The sequence below is a fragment of the Hemibagrus wyckioides genome, linkage group LG15 (genome assembly GCF_019097595.1).
Source record: "Hemibagrus wyckioides isolate EC202008001 linkage group LG15, SWU_Hwy_1.0, whole genome shotgun sequence".
NCBI classification, from domain to species: Eukaryota; Metazoa; Chordata; class Actinopteri; order Siluriformes; family Bagridae; genus Hemibagrus; species Hemibagrus wyckioides.
The window spans coordinates 7,527,375-7,546,630 of NC_080724.1; the positions used below are offsets into that span (position 1 = coordinate 7,527,375).

General features: G+C 37.4%; 1 protein-coding gene across 1 annotated transcript; it reads right to left on the minus strand.

The window, feature by feature from the left end:
* Positions 1-7,541: 7,541 nt before the first annotated feature.
* Positions 7,542-16,977, minus strand: cbln4 (cerebellin 4 precursor). Its single transcript, XM_058409224.1, has 3 exons — positions 16,233-16,977; positions 9,645-9,761; positions 7,542-8,271 (listed from the first exon to the last, which is right to left on the minus strand). Exons 1-3 carry the CDS (start codon positions 16,500-16,502, stop codon positions 8,074-8,076), a joined length of 585 nt encoding a protein of 194 aa, XP_058265207.1. The 5' UTR covers positions 16,503-16,977; the 3' UTR covers positions 7,542-8,073.
* Positions 16,978-19,256: the final 2,279 nt, after the last annotated feature.

Sequence of the window (19,256 nt, forward strand, 5' to 3'; positions counted from 1 at the left end):
CCTTGAGAAAAACAGATTTATCATTCTTGGACAATGTGGTGGAATGGCCAAATTGACCAATTATTCAGAAATAGAAAGTGCAGATTCTGCATAATGTCAGCTTCCAAAATGTGCAGAAGTGGCTTTTGTTGGGTGAGGGATTCATATAGCTGCATTTTTGGCGTGCTTTTGTTGCTCTGGGGTGATTTAATATTTAGAGTAATTGGACTGGTGCTGTTCACAGTAGCGAGGTTCAGCCGCAGAGCAAGAAACCTTCTGAGGTAATTATACAAGAAACTGACATGTACAGAACGACTCCTAGAAATATTTTGCTCCTAAAAACTCCTTTTCTTTTCATATGGTAGTATGTGCTTATTGGTTTGTTTTTTTGTTTGCATTGTTTTGCAATAGTTAGAGGGAAAAAATGTTTTTCCTTTCCTGAAAAGTTCACAGATTTAATTAGACAGAACTACAACAGGCTCCAAATTGTCGCTTATTATATTCTCTCTCTCTCTCTCTCTCTCTGTGTGAATTAATTAAATATTCTCTTTGTGTCTGTCTCTTTCTGTCCCTCTCACCTTGTCTGTTCTCTAACACAATAAAACATCATTCATATTCACAATTAGAAAGAGAAGGATGTGCATGCCAATGTAAATGTGTTTGTTTATATATCACAGTTTAATCACCATTACACTATTGCTACAGACCTAACAAAATGTTATAGAAAAACAATTAAATAAGGAAGCCTAAATCTTCAAGGAACTTATTAACGCCTCACTATTAGACCTGATGGAACTTTAAATGAGCGCTTTATTAAAGGTACTTGCAGGTTAAAGCCGTTAAGCCGGGAAAAAAATAAATAAATATATTGTGTGTTACAAGTGGCTAATTAGAGTGATAAAGATTTAAGCCTTTCCATTTGGTGGAGGTCTAGATTTTTTTTTTCCATTACACATTTCTCAATTCACCTACACCTAGTCCTTGTTTAGAGCTTATTTTAGAGGATCTAAATATTTGGAGTAGATGTATACTTCACATCCATACTGTACATACATCTTCTTTACTGGGAACACATGTATACCTGCTCATTTATGCAGTCATGTCATGTAGCAGCGGTGCTATGGAACAAATCGTGACGATACATCGTGCACTAAAACCACACATTTGATGTTTCACATTTTGAAACAAACAAAAAAAACATCACCTGAGGCTTTTCAAACAGTCTAGCTTGGCCTGTGAGCCTCACATTGCTTCTGGACTGGAACCCGATGTGGTCTTCTGCTAAAGTACTTCCACCTGAGATGCTTTTCTGTTCTCCACAGTGGCAAAGAGTGGTTATTTGAGCTACTGCAGCATGTAGTCTGTCAGATGTGCAGCAGTCTGGCCATTCTCCTCTGACTCTGGTCCACCCACAGTCACTCAGCAGGCTTCGTTTGTTTTTGACATCATTCTGTATAAGCTCTAGAGACGTGAAAACCCCAGGCGTTCAGTAGGTTTTTTTTTTTTTTTTAAACAATACTCAAACTAGCCTGTCTGGCACTCACAATGTGACTGAGATCACATTTTCCCTCAGTGTGCACATTAACTGAAGCTCAGAAGTTTGCATGGCTGCCTCACGACTGGATAATTGCATGAAGGAGAAAGTGTACTTATGTTCCTAATAAAGTGGATGGTGAACGTAGATTGGGTAGTGTTAAAAAAAGAATAATTAAATAGGCTAGGAAAAATCATGCACATTTTAGATTTCATTATTTTTTTCATATGTGGGTAAATAGAAATAGCCTTTATTTGTCACATATACATTACAACACAGCAAAATTCTTTATTCGCATATCCCAGCCTTGGAGGTTGGGGTCAGAGCACAGGGTCAGCCATGATACAGCACCCCTGGAGCAGAGAGGGTTAAGGGCCTTGCTCAAGGGCCCAACAATGGCAACTTGGCAGTATTGGAGCTCAAACCCACGTCCTTCTGATCAGTGACCCAGAGCCTTAACTGTGTGAGCCATCACTTCCCCAGTATTATGTCATTACCATGTGAAGGTACTGTAGAATTGCAGTATAATGCTATCTAAGTCTATTGACATGTCAAAATAAATAAATTGTTTAAAAAATGACAATAAAAAAACATGCACTACATGTGAAATCGCAAAAGATGAACCATGTGATTATTCACATTTGAAGTTTATGTGATATTTCTATAAGGGATTCTCAAATCCCTGTTTAACAGGTACGATGATATAAGATCCTTGGTTTGTGACTGTCAGGTTGAATGAGGCAGAAAATTCTCTCTGTTGCTGCACAAGCGTTCGCTTTGTGGTGTGCCAGATAGACTGAGTCTGCCCAACATTCATATCCCATCTCAGCCAGCTGCTGTGCTAGACATTCCAGTATAAACACTGAACACATGGCACTCAGAATAGATGTATAATGCATGTATAATGCAGGCATAAATGGTAATTGAAGTTCGGATATCTCAGTAGCACAGTTATTTTCTTCTAAGATTGATCTGCACTCTGATGATTATAGTTTCTAGCTTTATAATCTTCCCAGTCTAATTAAGATATACACACCTCCCTCTCTATTCATAGGAGAGTGCACTATTATATTATTATAGCTTGGTCAACAGTGACTTAAAATCAATTTGGATTCATCTTCATGTAAATGCTTTGTCATGGTCTGGACCATATTCCAGGAACTCTGGGTGCAAGGCATGAAAACACTGAATAAAACACCATTTTGGGAGGTGCAGGGAAACTGAACAACCATGAGGAAAACCCATTCATACACAGAAAATAGGAAACTCCACCTAGACAGTAGAACAAGCTTACGATCGAACCCAGGACTCTGGAGCTATGAGGTGGCAAATACGTCACTGTGCTCACTGCCTTGAAAATATTTCTTTCTTAAGAAACTATTGTGACACTTCACTTTTGCAGTTTTCTAGCTGATTCTAGCCAATTTCTAACTTATTTCAATTTTGTCTAAAGCATCGATTTCACCGGCTAGATCTATTGCTATAACTATATCAAAGGTATAGTCACAATGAACTTGTTTATTCGTGTAATTTATTCAGGATTGCAGATATTAGAATACACAAACCTGTGAATTTGTGATTTGATTCTTCTGAGACTGTGAGAGGTGTTAACAAAGGCTTGGTATGAGATGTTTAATAATGTGAAAAGCCTAATATTTTGTGTATGGGTGCAAGATTCACAGTTTGGGTGAATACATCTTTGCTCATCCTGTTCACTGCAGGAAAGATGGCGTCTGATAAATGTTCCTTCTTTTAGCTGTTTTTTATGCCCTGAGTCATGCAGCTGATAATACTCATGCAGATATCACAAGCACTCGCATAATAAAAATAACTTACCAATATCAACTCTTTTCAGATCATGGAATGAAATGATTTGTTAGACTATTACCTTTGGGAGCACAAGGTCTCAGCCCAATTAGTGTAACCATACACTGTACAGCGTACGAGCAGCTTAACTTGCAAAGAATGCAAAGTGCATCGACTTGAACACTTCCTTCACCTTCCAGCTGTCAATCAATAGCGGGTCACCATTAATCACAGAAGCTTTGATTTAATTCGACATATGATGATTCTTTCAAGAATCAGTAACACTCCAGATACATTTCAACAATTAGTGAAAGAATGTAGCAGACTAGATGCTGTCCATGTTGACGTTTCTGTGACACTTATTTGCTGCATTTCCCTTATTTTTCTCATTTGGCACGACCCTCAGGTCAGCCTCAGTTCTCCATTGTACATATAAAAGATGTAAACACCAAACACTGAAAGGAGAAAGAAGTTCATCATTCATTCAGTACATTTCCATCTGCTGTTATCTTTGACATTGGCCTAAATGACGAGAAATGTCCATCTACCTTCAGTGTGCTGTTTACCGAAGCAAAACCTTTCCATTGGATCAATCCTCATCTGAAAACAAATCACAGTTGTAGTTCCAATAAGCTGATGACATTAACTTTCTTATCTGTGAGGTGCTGCTTGAGGATGCTTAAGGAATAAATAAAAACATGCCTGGAGTGCAGTGATAATACTGGTCACAAACCTCTGTTATATTGAAGGAAATTGACTATATTAAGCAAATAATGTTCGTTACAATTAGGGGTGCACTGATAGCTTTTTTTTCCCCAGCCTATGAAAACCATGTACATGTTTTTGTGCTACTGATATGAGTAACCGTCTGAGTATCAATAATTTATACAGTGGCCATTAAAAGCTCATACATGCACTCACGCTACTAGGCTTGTTCTTTATAATATTAGCGAGTTCGCATTAGCTAGCTATTACATTAGTTCCTTTTGCATAGGGTTGCTGTGGACAAGAGCAGAATTTTTCACTTTGGAATAATGCTTCCGTTTGTTTTTTCCCCACAGTGCCCGAATCCCTCAGTGCTCGATAGCGTTGTCTGTAGCCAGCATTTGCTGCAGTGTTGGTTGCAGCAATTAAAACTACTCTTAATTTCTGAGTTTTAAATGTAAACATGCATTATCAGGATCTTTACATTGTAGGAAGATGCTGTAATACTATATCTCCTCTGGATGTTGTCACAGAGCAGCGTTTGCAGTCTGTTTCGCCTTGATTGTCATCATCCATTGTGAAATACGTTCAGATCGTCATATAGTACGACATGGTGTCAGATGTTGATAACAGATGCGATGTTTATTTTTCACAATTAAATGAGCACGGTATCAGATTGACACCTTATACCAGTATCAATAGTCATGAATACCTAGTAACAACATTCAAGCATCTCCCATTAATGTCCGATTTAATTAAATCTCCATCTCTAACGATCCTCACATCTGTCAGATCACCAAACTCTGCAATGTCATGTCTTTCACATGGACCACAAAATCAGTACTGAAGTGCTCATTCACCATCAAACAAAAGTGATCCACACTTCATGATGCTTGGCAAACCTAAAATGACCATTTCTACATGTCAAAGGCTTGGTTCATCTAAGAACAATATCATCTCGCCGTAAAACGTTGAATATTATACAAGTAGGACATTGCACCTCCAGGCAGTTGTGGCACTGATTAAAGAGTATTCACAAAACAAAATGCAAAGGACTGACTTATATGATATAAATAGCAACAAAATATTCATCACTATCCAGATACCTATTTGTAAAGTCCCACACTGAAAATAGGACAAAAGAAGTTGAGAAAGCATTCTGGAGGGACGATGTGCAGTGTCATCTAGAGAGCGTTTGCTTAAACAGCTGTGCAAGTCTGAACTAATCTGAGAGTTTCTTTAAATGGCATGCAATTGCTGACTCTGAATTGTTTTGAAGTTCATTTCTAAACCAAGGGGGCTGTAAACAGACAAAAATACTTTCTGCATTTATATAATTGCACAGATGCAAAACTAAGAAAGAAGTTTTGGAGAGCGATTAGAGACACTGCAAATGGCAGTACTGCAGGATGCCACAGGCAGAGAGACATTCACATATTATAATAAAGCAACATTTGCATAAGCGTGATCTGCTTCCTATAACTAATAAAGTTATGTCAGAGTGAGTTCTGCACTCCGGTCTGGTGTCACTGTGATCCCTATCACTTCTACGATGTTGGTAAGATGGCCAACAACTGTGCAATTGGATTTATTAGATTTAATTGGAACATGGAGAGTGTGCACCTTTTGCTCTAATGATCAAATGTCTATACATAGAATTTAACAGTTCCCTTGCCTGGGAAAAAAAAACCTTTTGTGATTTTAAAGCAAAGTCACTTCTAAAATCTCTATCTCTAAAAGTCTTTATTTCTAATAGTCTTTACAGTGGACAAAAAAAAACAAAAAAAAAAACAATGCACATTGCATATTTTTTTGTCTGGACACAATCCAGTTCCAATTCCAAAAGAGTTGGATTTATTCACAGCGCTCACTCCAGCAGAATGAGTACTTGGGTAAAAACAGTTTCATTACAGAGCCAAAGTTTACTATAATTTACTATAATTCAGGTGCCAGTACATCTAAAAGGAAGCCTACAGGCAGATTTGTAAGGTGTTTGAGAAGTGCTTCCTGCGGTCCACATCTGTTTGACATCAAATTATTATTTGAGAAAACAATATTTTTGGAACATTTTCTCCCACATGGTAGAATTTCTGTTTCCGTACGTTTTTTTTTTTTTTTTTGTGATTGTGATTATTCCGCTTGAATAAAATAAATAGCTTGTATATTTTCCCATTTCACCAAAAATGGCACCAGTCCGTATGAAGACCATACCACTGACTTAAAAGTGAACTCTTTTATTATATTAATATAATACTATCATCCTACAATAACAGCTTACAAATTGAAACAGGCCAGGTATGACTGCAGGTAGATTTCTCTCGTTCAATTGATTTTTCATTCTCAAAGTGCCATTCTAGGTATATTGTCATGGTTTGTGATGTTCACCGTAAAGCTTAGCGCCTTTTCGTACCCATAAACCACCAGATATTGTATACAATGCAGAACAACAAGCACGAAATACAATGTGGGACAAAAAATGTGCGATTCTGATATACAACAGAAGCACTGCAAATACACGGGACTCATGGCAGTGAGTTTTTATCTGGGACGAGCTCTCCAAGCCTGCTCCTGAAGAGTCGAGTACCAAACTTAACCCCGAGGTTGCCACAGCTAAGCAAAATTTTCAGCGCAACTACATCTGCACAAACAGCTCAGGCATAAGACAAGGGAGACAGTTGTTTTTTTTTTTTTTGTTCACTTCTTTCAGTCTCGTGTTCACCATGGTGTGCACGAATTTCAGATCTACAGAATCTGCAGATTTTTATCATCAACTCTATAATCCCCTTTTCCCTTTCCAATCTTTGCAACATTTCTCACAACAGAAAAAAGGTTACGTAGATTGTAGATCACTCTACATTTAACCGTTGTTCTTTTTTTTTTTCCCTATATATGCAAAAATTGTTTCGGTGTAACTCAGATTATTTGCTTATACAAGATCTTGGCAGCTGCGGGAATACAGTCTGTTCAGTATATAGCAATGGATGTCTCTTTGTTTTCATCAAGGCCACCTCTTTAAATCTATAACAAATACAAATAAAATACCCAATACTATATTTATCTCAATCATTAGCCATATAAACAATTTTATGGCATTAGGCACACAAAACCTTTACATACTTGGAGATTCCACTGGCTGGTTTGAGGGCAAAAATGTAAATCCAAAATTTCATTGTTTCATAGTAACAAAGCTTTTTTGCCTTTTCTTTACTCTCAGTTTAATATTTCTGTAGGTTAATATAAAGTTTTCCCCCCTTTATTTTAATAATTTGTTTATGTTCATTAGAGCAATTAATCCAAGCACATAAAGGTTAATGTTTCTACTTCTTTTTTTTTTCTTCTTTTTTTTCAGGAAATAAAAAAAATGTGGTTCAGGAAACATATAAAAATAAATAAATAAGTTAACTAATAACAAATAAATAAATAAATAAATAAATTTTCTTTATACTGTATATATTCCTGTTCCTGAATACGATTAGGACTAAAACTCTGCAGGAAAGGAAATCTTCAAAAATTTCACTTCAGTGACCCCATATTTATTGGGTTGAGATTGAGTTTAGGCATACATCATTATTATTCATTTTTTCTAGGGCTCCCTACGATGTGTAAGCACTAAAAGGACATTTTTTTGTGCCCCTTGAACTGTCCAAAGAAAAGAAGTGCTATCATATCAAACAGTTAATGCATGATCAGATACGAATGACACAAAATGACCCTACGGACATCAGAAAAGTGACTAATATCTGACGCATGGTAAGAAAAATCCACAGCTTTGAAAGAGACTAAATACTTCAGTTGAATTTGTTAAATATACAGTATGAAGGCAACAAAGATTCGCAGCAGGTCCCTAGATGTGTCTTTGCATTGTGAAAACAGGAACACGCATGCCACAACGAGATTTCTCCAACGGTCCTTTTCACACTTTGGGCAAACAGTTGAATGAATGAAGGTTTGGAGGATTGCCTCCAGTCCAGGCGCTTCCTGTTAATGCGGACAGATCGGTTAAACAATGGTGATACGTTGTTGGCGACACAGAAAAGCTGCCCTCTTTTTCACAGAGGAAATACTAGGAATCCAGAGAAGGTGGAATACTGCCACCCACCCACTAGATTTCCCTTCTCTAGTTTCAGGTAAACCTTGTCCTCCTTGTCCAGGTAGAGGAGAACACCATTGGTAGCAGCCTCTCGTGTCACGTCCTTGTCACCTGCAAAGGCAGAGATGACTGGCTTTCCGTTTAACATCAAGTTCACCTAAAAGACAGAAGATGAGAGGTCTGTATGAACAAAAAATCACGGACAAACAAAGTGCAGCTGGACATCACCTATCAAGCTCAATACTGCACTTGTCTTACAAGATGTGAGAAAAACAAACTGATGATGTCTTAAAGGAACAGCGCTTGTTTTACAGAAATTCTGTAATCATCCATAAACAATAATGCAAAAAAATTTAAGCTGATATGTTTATTGATGAGTCCATGTTGTAGGCTTGTGTAATATAGACAGAATTTCCTTTTTTACAATATCTCAAGAAGAACAGTTTAATTATTTCCACCATTTCAGGTTTACTGAAGGTGTAATAATAATAACCAGCTGTGCAGCAATCGTGAAAACTCAGCTGGTTGGTGGATATTCATGTGATTCTTCAGTCATACAGTTACAAAAACATTTCAGTATAATCCTTTTAAGAATCATTTCCACATAAATGACAATTTACAGTCCCTCTGGGAGTTTTATATGATTGTTCCAGCCACAAATGTTAGATTTTTTCAAAATTTTTGCTGAGTTTTGGTTTTGTTTTGTTTTGTTTTTGAACACTTACTGAATTGGTGAAATTGCAAGCACATGATTCTCCTTTTACACTCCTACCAGTGAAGACACGTATATAAATACTTTCTATCTTAGCTTCTCATGTTTGATACATGTGCTTGGAAAAGTGCATGGTGATGACGTCACATGACACAACAGTGGCCCCAAATCTGTGAAAAATCTGTCATTCTGTCATGTCTGGTCATTTCATAGCATGCCTGAATTTGCGCTAAAAAGCCTGGAGAGACTGATTTAAGTTGTTGATGCTCCTCGCTGTTGAGCAGGAGAACACAGGAGAAGTTAAAAAAAAAAAAAGCAGATTTATCCACCTTCTAATTATCATAACCATTAATGTTATTCATAAATTGTTAGGTGTGCCGCATTTGTTTATTCTTTTTATTGTCAAAATCTCTTTAGGCAAAAACAAAAAGACAAGCCTAATAAATATAGCTCATAGTTGATGTTACATATATACTTGTCTAATGTTAGCTCAGTCAAAGAGATTTTTTTCCACATTCATGTATTCAGAAAGCAAAAGCGCATGAGAAAAGGGGTAGGGGGCGGGGCTTCCAGGAAGTGACTGTTAATTCTGTAGAGTTCAATCTACCTGAGCAAATTGTTCCAGATCCACATATCAGTTATCCCAGCTCTCTTTTTATTGTGGAGACAAATACTCTGCTCTTTTAGCATATTTTTGAATGATATCTTGTACAAGCATATTTTGCAGAGCTTCCTACATTTCTACAGCTGGTGTAGGGATGATAATATCTTTATATCGCACAAGCCTGCCATGGAGCATTGCTCATATTCCTTCTCACCTGTATGGTTTGGCTCTGATATACTTTAATAACATGAAAGTTGAAGCTGTAGATGCCTTTGCGTGGAGACAGAAATACAGAGTCCAATGTGAAATAGTTTCCTATGTTGACAAGAACCTGTAGGGTGGAAAAAATATATTTCAGAGGCATGAAAGCATGAAATTAAGTTTAAAAAAAAACAAAACAAAACAAAAGAAAAACAAATGTTGTTAGAAAGAAATATCTTGGCCACACTGCGTAATTCAAGTATTTCCTCTTTTAGGCTTTTTAAAAAATGCCAGAGATTTTAGCACATGATCGGAATAGAGATCCAATCAAGATCTCTATTACGATCATGCACATCCGATCAAATGCACATTTATGCACAACAGGACTTTAAACTAAACCAGGTCATGCACTTTATTTAAAATGCAATGCAAAATCTTCGTTAGATACAACTGGATGAATTTTACAGTTCAGTAAGTTGACAGCATTGCATTGTAAAAACCAGCATTTCTACCATCGGTTGTTATTTAATCGATTGTTAGCTTGGCTAAAATAAGAGACCTTAGTCCAAATACTTCTAGGCTTGTCAGTTCTAGCATCTACACATAATTTACCCGTGCTCCTCTTCCCACATGAACCTTTCAAGGGTTTAGCAAGAATTGTGCAAAAAGAAAAAAAACAAACAAAAAAAACAAGAAATTATTTAGTGGAAAAACAACATCTGAACCAGAGGGATGTAAGGACAAGAGCAACAAACAGAAAAAAATCCTTGTGCCCAAGGTCATCACTAGTATGCAGAATATTGTTTCGAAAAATCTATTTATTAGGCTCTGTCTCATGGCCTACCATGTCAGGTACAAAAATCAACAAACTTGGAATAGAGAGTCCTGAGGGAAAGCTAAAACTATGTTCAAAACACCATCTATCTTCTCATCTTGTTTGGTGTCAGGAGTAGTGTCCAGTAGTGGCACTGTGATTGTGTGTAAATGTTTTCCTGGTCCACATTCAAACTCCTGATAATAATAATTAAAAATGGCACAGCACATCTAAAGAATCTGTGCTCAGTTTTATCCACAGTAATATGCAGGCTAACAATCCACCATGGGACAAGGCTTGTATTGTAACTCACTAGCTCAAGGACCATTTCAGGGAGTTTTTATTGCTATAATGGCCTTCAAAATCCTCCAGAGTTCAACACTATCCAGAATATTGGGGTTGAGGTGGAAATGGTAGTTCAAAACAAGAGACAGGACAATGTTCCACATGGTACAATACACCTAGCATCCTCTAAAATCCATATACAGGCTAATTCATGCTGGCCAGAGGAGGTGAAACATTCCACTAGATCTATTTGTACTTTTTTTTGTTTAAATAAATAAAGTTTTAAAGCAGAATTTCAAACAAAGAAAAAGGCATAAAAATGTTTTATTGGTCACTTTTTAGATTTAAGCAAATTTGTGACACTGTGACATTTACAACTCCTTTGTACAAAAGGCCAGATATTCCTTGTGATTTAATCCTTCCACTGAAAGACGTGTTCAGACGACAATCCCGGGGTTTTGATCTAAAATGAATCATTAGGTTTTACACAATCCATGTCCAGCTTGAGGGCAAACTGTTATTACAGAAAAAGGGAAATGTATCAAATACAAAGAAAATTTCCAATTCATGTGTTCACTCAAGTTACTGCTGATAACATCATTTGTAATTAAAGACTTCAATTTTTAAAGCTTGCAAAATATACGCAGTTTCTTAAATGTTTTCAGACTACCGTGACCTTTCAGTGGTCTTAGACTTTTACAGAATGTTCTAGGTAAAAAAACATGGGGTTGTTTTCAGTGTATTCATTACCTGTTTTCATTCAAAATTCATTCTAACAAGCAAGAATCATTACCAAAATAAACTGCACGAAAAGTCTATATATCTGCAATCCCCTCATTCGTCTAACATTAAAAAATAACAATATGTAATGTAAAACAAACTGCTCCCACAGTCTAGCGCCACAGACTAATGATCACTCATAGTCAAAAACAATCAAACTCACTACTTTACAACAATTACTTTCAATTTGGGTGTGTAAAAACATGCCAATCTGATAGCACCTGCAAAACAAATGTGTAAACTGATTTACACACAGAGTCTAGGGAGGTTTGCGTCCTTCAAATGAGCAGTGTTTGCTTATAAACTGTTTTCCCTGAGGGATATGAAATTTGTGGCATTTTATCTAAAAGTGAAAAACACAGGAAGGTGTATATGGAAAAAGATTAATTTTCTACCCACAATGCGATTTACTGAGCCTCAAAGCCTACAGAAACAGTGATTATGTGAGCAAATTAATACAGCTAAAGGGAAGGTATTAAATTTGTCAAAGCCCATTCATACCAGTTAAGGACAAAGTTATGTCATCCGCTAAGTTTTAATAAAAATGTTCAATATCTCAAAAGAATCAGAAAGTTTCTGAAAATGACTTAATATTCCCTTCGCAAAGTTGGTTTGAATATTAGATATTTGACCATAAACTGATTTCAACAGCATTAAAATACATAGTTTAGTCTCGTGCAAAAAACCTTGTTTACATTAGATTTCCTTCCCAACTTTACATGTAATGGGTGATACAAAACATTTTGCAAATCAACAATTTATCCCCACTTATAAAAAAAACATTAACATTAACACAATTCGTTTTTGCGTGTATCCAACCTGATTTAAGAGTCCTTTCAAAGCCCTGATTAAAATCGAACACCAAACCGCACACTTGAGCAGAGAATCAAAGCCATGACACTGGAGTTTCACAACAGCCACATTACCACTGCTCAATTCTATCATGCCTATTTCAATCACCTAAATTTAATATTATACTTCAAGCTCCTGTCAGTAGCAACATCCCTGTGAAATGTAATTGGTTTACGTTAATACTACATGAAACGATCACACTAACTCTACATAATTCTCATAATCTAGTCAGTAGAAACTTGTTTGAATTTGTTTAGTATAAGCAAAAACTGCACATAATAATTTTCTTAAATCTGACTGACCACATTTCAGATTTTTTTTTTCAGTGTGGTAATTCACCCCAGTAAATCAGGTCCTATCTGTATAGTGTACTTTCTACTGCCACGTAGTAATAGTATCTGTTAAATTGGTGGAAACCTTGAATCACTGTATAGCAATCTTGTATAGCAATCTGCTCCTTTAAGAGCTGTATGCTTAAAATGGATTCAGGTTTATTTATAAGAACTTTACATGAAAGCGCCTGCCAAATGAATAGACCAACATAGTAGACAGAAAAGGTTTTAAGAAGAATGCTCCAATTTAAACTTTGTATTGGATGTACCACATTTTCTGTCTCTTTAAGCTCCTCGTGGTCTTGAGATATTGGTGTACAAGCAGAGGAGGTATTGTGACTCTTCTGACTCTATTGTCTCAGGCCCTTTGAGGTTTCTGCTCACTTTCTTTATTGTGCTTATTGTGCCACTTTTAGCCTACTAAGGTACTCAGGCTGCCAAATAAAAGAATGTTAAATAGAGAGTTTGAGGCTCCCCCATTAAAAAGGCCCATTACAGTCTATAGTGATTTATTGCTTTTTTTGTATATGTCTATGCCAAATATGTGATAAATTATACCGTGTTTAATGTTTATTTAAAGATACACAAATTAAGCACTGTACATTCATTTGACATTTAAAACAATGACAATGTGATATTCCATACAGATCAAACATTTCTCCAATATATCAATATGCACATTAATTATACTTCTTTTGTGTGTGACAATTGTTGTTTTTGTTGGCAGTGATGAAATATCAAAAGTGCTTGCATACAAATGCAAAACTATTGGCATTAGGAATTCCAGAAATAATACACAAAGAAGAAAACATGTATAACAGAACAGCTTTGCTATACAACCCTACATATTTTTTTTTTTTAATCCACCTGCCTCTTTTCTGTCATAGCCATCTGGGAAAGATAAGACACAATCACCTGCCATAAACATATCTAGGAGCTCCAGATAGCTCACAAATGGGCATCCAGTACTCCTTTCCAAACCCTAACCGCTCGTTCCAGTGAGTGCTGAGAAGATTAAGCACCATCGGCACCAGTATCCATCCCGTTGGGAGCGTGGCTAGAATCCACAGAGCTCTCACACAATACACAGCAGGCCAGCACGGCTTGCTCCACTGCCAGAGAGTTACATAAAAGCCCCAAGAGCCCTCGATCCATGGGGTAGACAGAATGTATGGTTGGTTGGTTGGATGGTTGGTTGGTTGGTTTGTGATTTGTGTGCAATGAGGTTTTGCACAAAGCAGGGGCGGAGAGCAGCTGGTCAGTCTACCTTCTTTTATCACTCACCGCCCCCCCAGACCCCCCCACCCCTGCAGCCAAAGTAATGAGTAAGGAATAATAGGTCCTCAAGGGCGGCCTATACGCAGCACATCTCAGCAGAAAAAGCAGCCGAGTTTTATTTTGTGTCCTGCATCAAAATGCACAGTTATTAGCACTGTGTTTGCAGAAGTCGAGATAAGAAAGAGCAGAAGGGAGAGTTGGAAGAGAGCAGTGTGTGGTGAAAGGTAGCACACTGCCTTGTTAATAGTTAATATATGCTGTAGTCCATCTGCTGGGCCGCTTAATTAAGACTTTATTAAAGCCTGAGCCAAATCTTAACTTTGAGCCCCTTAAACGGATAAAAATGTTTAGTAAGAATACACCATGTAGCAATATAAATCTAACAAAAAAAATTATATCCATTACATGCTTCAGCTTTTATTGAATAACTGAGATTCAATAAATGAGCAAAAATCTTATTTTGGCGAAATGGATCTACACAAAGCTATCAGTGAATATCCCAAAGCAGTAGGTAATGTCAGCTCTGTATGGTCAAGTCAATCCAAAACGCCAAAGCTGAGCTCTATCAGATGCATTTGACCCGGTCTGTTGGTGTGTGTGTCAGAACTGAATGACAAGTGAATGACGAGAAGCAAGAAGGTTAGTGAAGTCAGTGCAGCATGAGCTCAGAGTTATAATGCAAAACAATATGAAGCTGAACAATACTGACCATATATATATATATATATATATATATATAATACCTTACAAAGAAAAAAGAAAGGACCTTACGGAATGTCTGTTGATATGGTTACAAATTGCATCATTTTGATTAAAATCATTTATGCCTACTGGATCATGTGAAAGCCATGAATCATCAAAAACACCCACAGAAACACTCATCTGTAGCATCTAAGCACACAAAAAAATTGTAATCGGTTGGAAGGGTTCATTTGCATTTTGCAGCCTTGTATTGCATTGAATTCAAAAGGTAACAAGTATATTGCGTAACCATACACAAAAGCTATATCAGTGATCCATAAATGTAAAATACAATTATGCAAGGTGCAGTGTGATGTATGACTTAAGATTTAATGATTAGCATTGATTTATGAATTGCATTGCAGCAGGTATAAACAGGTAAGGAGTGCACGGTAATGATTTATGTAGGCTACTGACTGTAGCACAGCACAGCTGCACTTCATCACAGTGGGCAATACTGTGCATTGAGTGTGCGCTTTTCCACACTTCATGGTGCCTACGTGGTCTTCTTTAGAGCTCCCTAGTCTCAATTCAGCAGTGGAGAAAAACAGGGGCCTGTACCAGATTTGAAAGACTACACAAGATGCCTTGAATCTGATAGAACTGTCATATTTACATTTTATACACACACACACCCATGTTCCATATATTACACTGAAACTGGTGACTTTCAGAACGTACAGAATACTTAAAGTCTATAGGATATTTACACAGACATCCGCAAAAAAAAACCCCTAAAAAATCTATGATCTTATAACGTGAATGAATCATTATAAATACATTTTGTGTGAGTGTGTGTGTCATGAACCAACTCCATTAACAAAAATGGATAATTCACTGTTGTTTTAATATCAGTGACTGAATCTGCATTCTGCTGACTTAAAAATAAATACATCAGTTAAAAAAATATAAAATAAATAAATAATAATAATAGTAATTATTATTATCATTATTATTATTATTATTATTATTGTTATTATTATTACTATTATTATTATGCTTTTCTATGTTTTTCTTTAAGTGGTGTCTTTTCGTTGTTTGTTTTTATGGTTGATTTTAATTATTTATTGCTTGAACAATTTAGAATAATACACAGACTTTTACTGGGAAAATCTGCAGTTCCTGCACTCTTAGAATTAAAGGTAACAAAATAAAGGTACTTTTCCTAGTTACGGGGATGGGTGCCCCTAAAGGAACATCGTTTTGTACGTTTAATATATATCTTATACCTGGGAAGGTGCATTTGCTGTTCCTTTAATTAGGTTGCAGAGCAAAGCTTCTTCAATGCCTAATTGTAAGACACATAGCATGCTGAAGGTACCCTTGGTGGTACCACCCCGGAAGGCAAAGTACCTTTATTTATCTCTGAGTGTTGTATTTATTTGACCAACTGATTTGACCAACCTTCACGTGGAGTATTTGCAAAAATTCAGTACTGGGATTGGGATGGAGGCATGCATGAATTAATACTTCTGGCTAACTTTCTAAGTGAAAAATACAATAACCAAACGTTCTTTACTTGGTCGAAGTAGATGATCCGCGTTTTGTTGCTCATTTCTGACGGCTCGTGGTTGTTGCTCCTCACTGCTGAAAACGCCACCTTGGAGTTGGCCGCGCGCACTGAGATGCCGAGAGGAGAGGAAGAGCCTCTGGCGTCTGTAGCCGGGTTCGAGTCGCACACCACCAGGCATTTCCCCTCCAGCACAATGGGCTCCGTGTCGTTCTGCGCCGCTGTGAGCGCCACCAGGGCCAGCACGCCGAGCCACACAGCCGCGGAGTTACGCGGCATGGTGAAAAAGGAAAAATCCCTTTAGCACAAACTTCCGAAAATGTTCCGCTCGTGCCTTGCGCTTTTTTCCCCCACCTCCTGCGCGCGCTTCAGAGAAAAATCCGCCGGGATCCTCTAAACGCTGCGCGTTGATTCTGAAACTGGAGTCATTTTATTTATTCATTTATTTCTTGTAGAAAAATATTTATTTTCCCTCTGTTCTGCTAATGAGCGGATGATTTAAACTCCACGAGGAGGAACACGGTACAGCAGAGAGGCACGCGCGCCTCAGCACTGTGGCTGAGTGTCATCACTCCACGCGAGCTTCTTTCCCTGGCATTGAGCTCTGGAGAGAGAGAGAGAGAGAGAGAGAGAGAGGCGCAACCGCAGTGCGCGCGCAATTACCGCCCAATTAATTTTACACTGACTGAAAGGGGAAATCTTTTATCCTGTGCGCTATTCTACACCGTTTCTACGCGCGTGCAGCCTTTAATGCCTGGCGACGTTTGGGTCACAAGATTCCCACAGAACACCTTAGTGCTCATCGTGATGCGCCATGTGAATTATGGGAAATCTCAGCACATAGTGGCGGTGTAGAATAAACGTGTCTGCACAAAAATACCTATCCAGGTGTCCAGTCAAGCCAGGAAGGTTCTTTATTTAAAAACAAAATAAAAAATAAAAATCAGACGGTACAGAATGATCAACAAATCTTCTAAACTTATCAGGATTTCTCCAGTCTTGACATTGCAACACACCATCAAAAGCTTCATTATTGTTAGTGATCTTGAATTATTCAGTACGTCAAGGTGAATGGATTTCTCTATACAAGTACATTTTGATTTAAAGATACAAAAGTGGTCCTTAAGGACTATGAACCTTAAACGGATTATAAAGGTGCATTACATCCTCAAGGTCCTCCAACCACAGATATAAAGCATGTACACTTGAAGGCACTGACTTATTGACAAACATTTCTGCTCTGATATGGAGTCGTTATTTATTTATTTTTTTTTCTTGAAGGCCTTTGCATAATGTCTTGGAGTCATTTTTATTTTGAATCTCATAAGATTCATCAAAGTAGTAAAGTCAGGGCTTGTGGATGAGCAGCAGAACTTATAATCTTATATCATAAGTCACCATGAATGGTGGACTTTGCAATGTACTGATCTTCATACATGGATCTTCATCACATAGTGTACATTTCAACTATGTATTTTTTATGGAATTTGTTCCCCTTCATATCCACATGTGATTATGGATGTGTGAGGCATTTGAGCAGTCTGCTACTCCCACCACACATCAGAGAGCTCGTGCAGGATGTTTAAAAGCAAAGGTTTTTAAATGATTAATTTATTTCAGTGTTGTTCAGCTTGTACTGATATGGTCATGCATACAGAAACCCACATTAAAATGTACCTGAACTCCTGTGTGTGTGTGGGGGGGGGGGATTGGGCAGCTTATTGTTTTAGTGTCATTTGCTAGATTTATTTAGACAATAAATAGTCTGAACTGCACCAAGGCTTTACTTTCTATAACGATGGTGTTTTATCAGAAGTCTGTTAAAGCATTATGTTCAAGAATCACTTTGGTATTCTTTACAGCAACACAGACCTTTGCAAAAGAAAACTACAATTAACCTTGAGATTAAAACAGGTACCAGAATTCGTTAGACAGTAATACAGGGTCTGCATGAAAGTGTTTGGGAAACCCAGTGCATTTCAAACAGATTATAATGTCTCGTTCTTGCCCTGCTATGTCCTTGAAACAAGGTACAAATAATCCCTCGCCATTTTGCTGACAATTGTTAGCACAAATAAACAACAGAGCTGCTTGACGCTTGCACACTGCAAATCAAGCAAGCATACTCAACGCTCACACTCTCTCTGTCTTCTTCTGTAAAACAGTCTGCCTTAGAGGAAAAATAACATGAAAGTGGTAATTCTTAGGTTAGGTGTGAATATCACCAGGCTATTAAAATGTAACACAAAAGAGCTGCAGAGTGAGAGTGGGCGGAAGTTATTGCTGTATGCTTTGTAAAATATTGACAAGGAAAATTGTGTTGGAAAAGCTCATTGGTGTTGTAATAGCTTGTAGTTCATTTATAATGCTTTCTTCACCTGAAATGTTGCCATTTAGATCAGTAACAAAATGCAAGTGCTAATATGACTGGAGGCAGGATGGTAGTCACTGGTTTCTGCTTCGCAGCTCTGGAATCACTGTTCTGAACCTGAACTCTGGTGAAGAATTTTGTATCACTGGTCTCTTTCCACCTTTAGAAAAACAAACCTGTATGTTGACTAGACCTTGGTGTTATTGTAGGTGACACTGACCTAAGATCTGTTGGTTGATCCCATCAGTTGGAGCGATCCATCAAGATCTTGACCAGGCTAAAGCATCTCTCAGGCCCTCATTCGCATCAAATATACACAAAGGTAAGTAATTTCTTTATTTACTTGTGTGCACGTTTAATGTGACTGAGTACAAATCACTGATCAATATCTACCCTTTCAGCATAACAACATACATAATCTTCAATTATATTTTAGATGATTGTGAGTAGCAAAATGTTTGTGGGCTTCTCTATTATTGGGCATCCCATAATGGGCAATGACCAAACAACACCTAGCGGGAGCGTCAGAATGAAGAATTAATATTTGATTGAGGAAGGATTATTGGATTCTTGCCAGTCCATTCTTCAGGACAAACCCCAAAGGATAATCTAGGCCTAATCTAGAAAGAGACTTTTTTACAAATGAAGCAACCTTCAGTGCC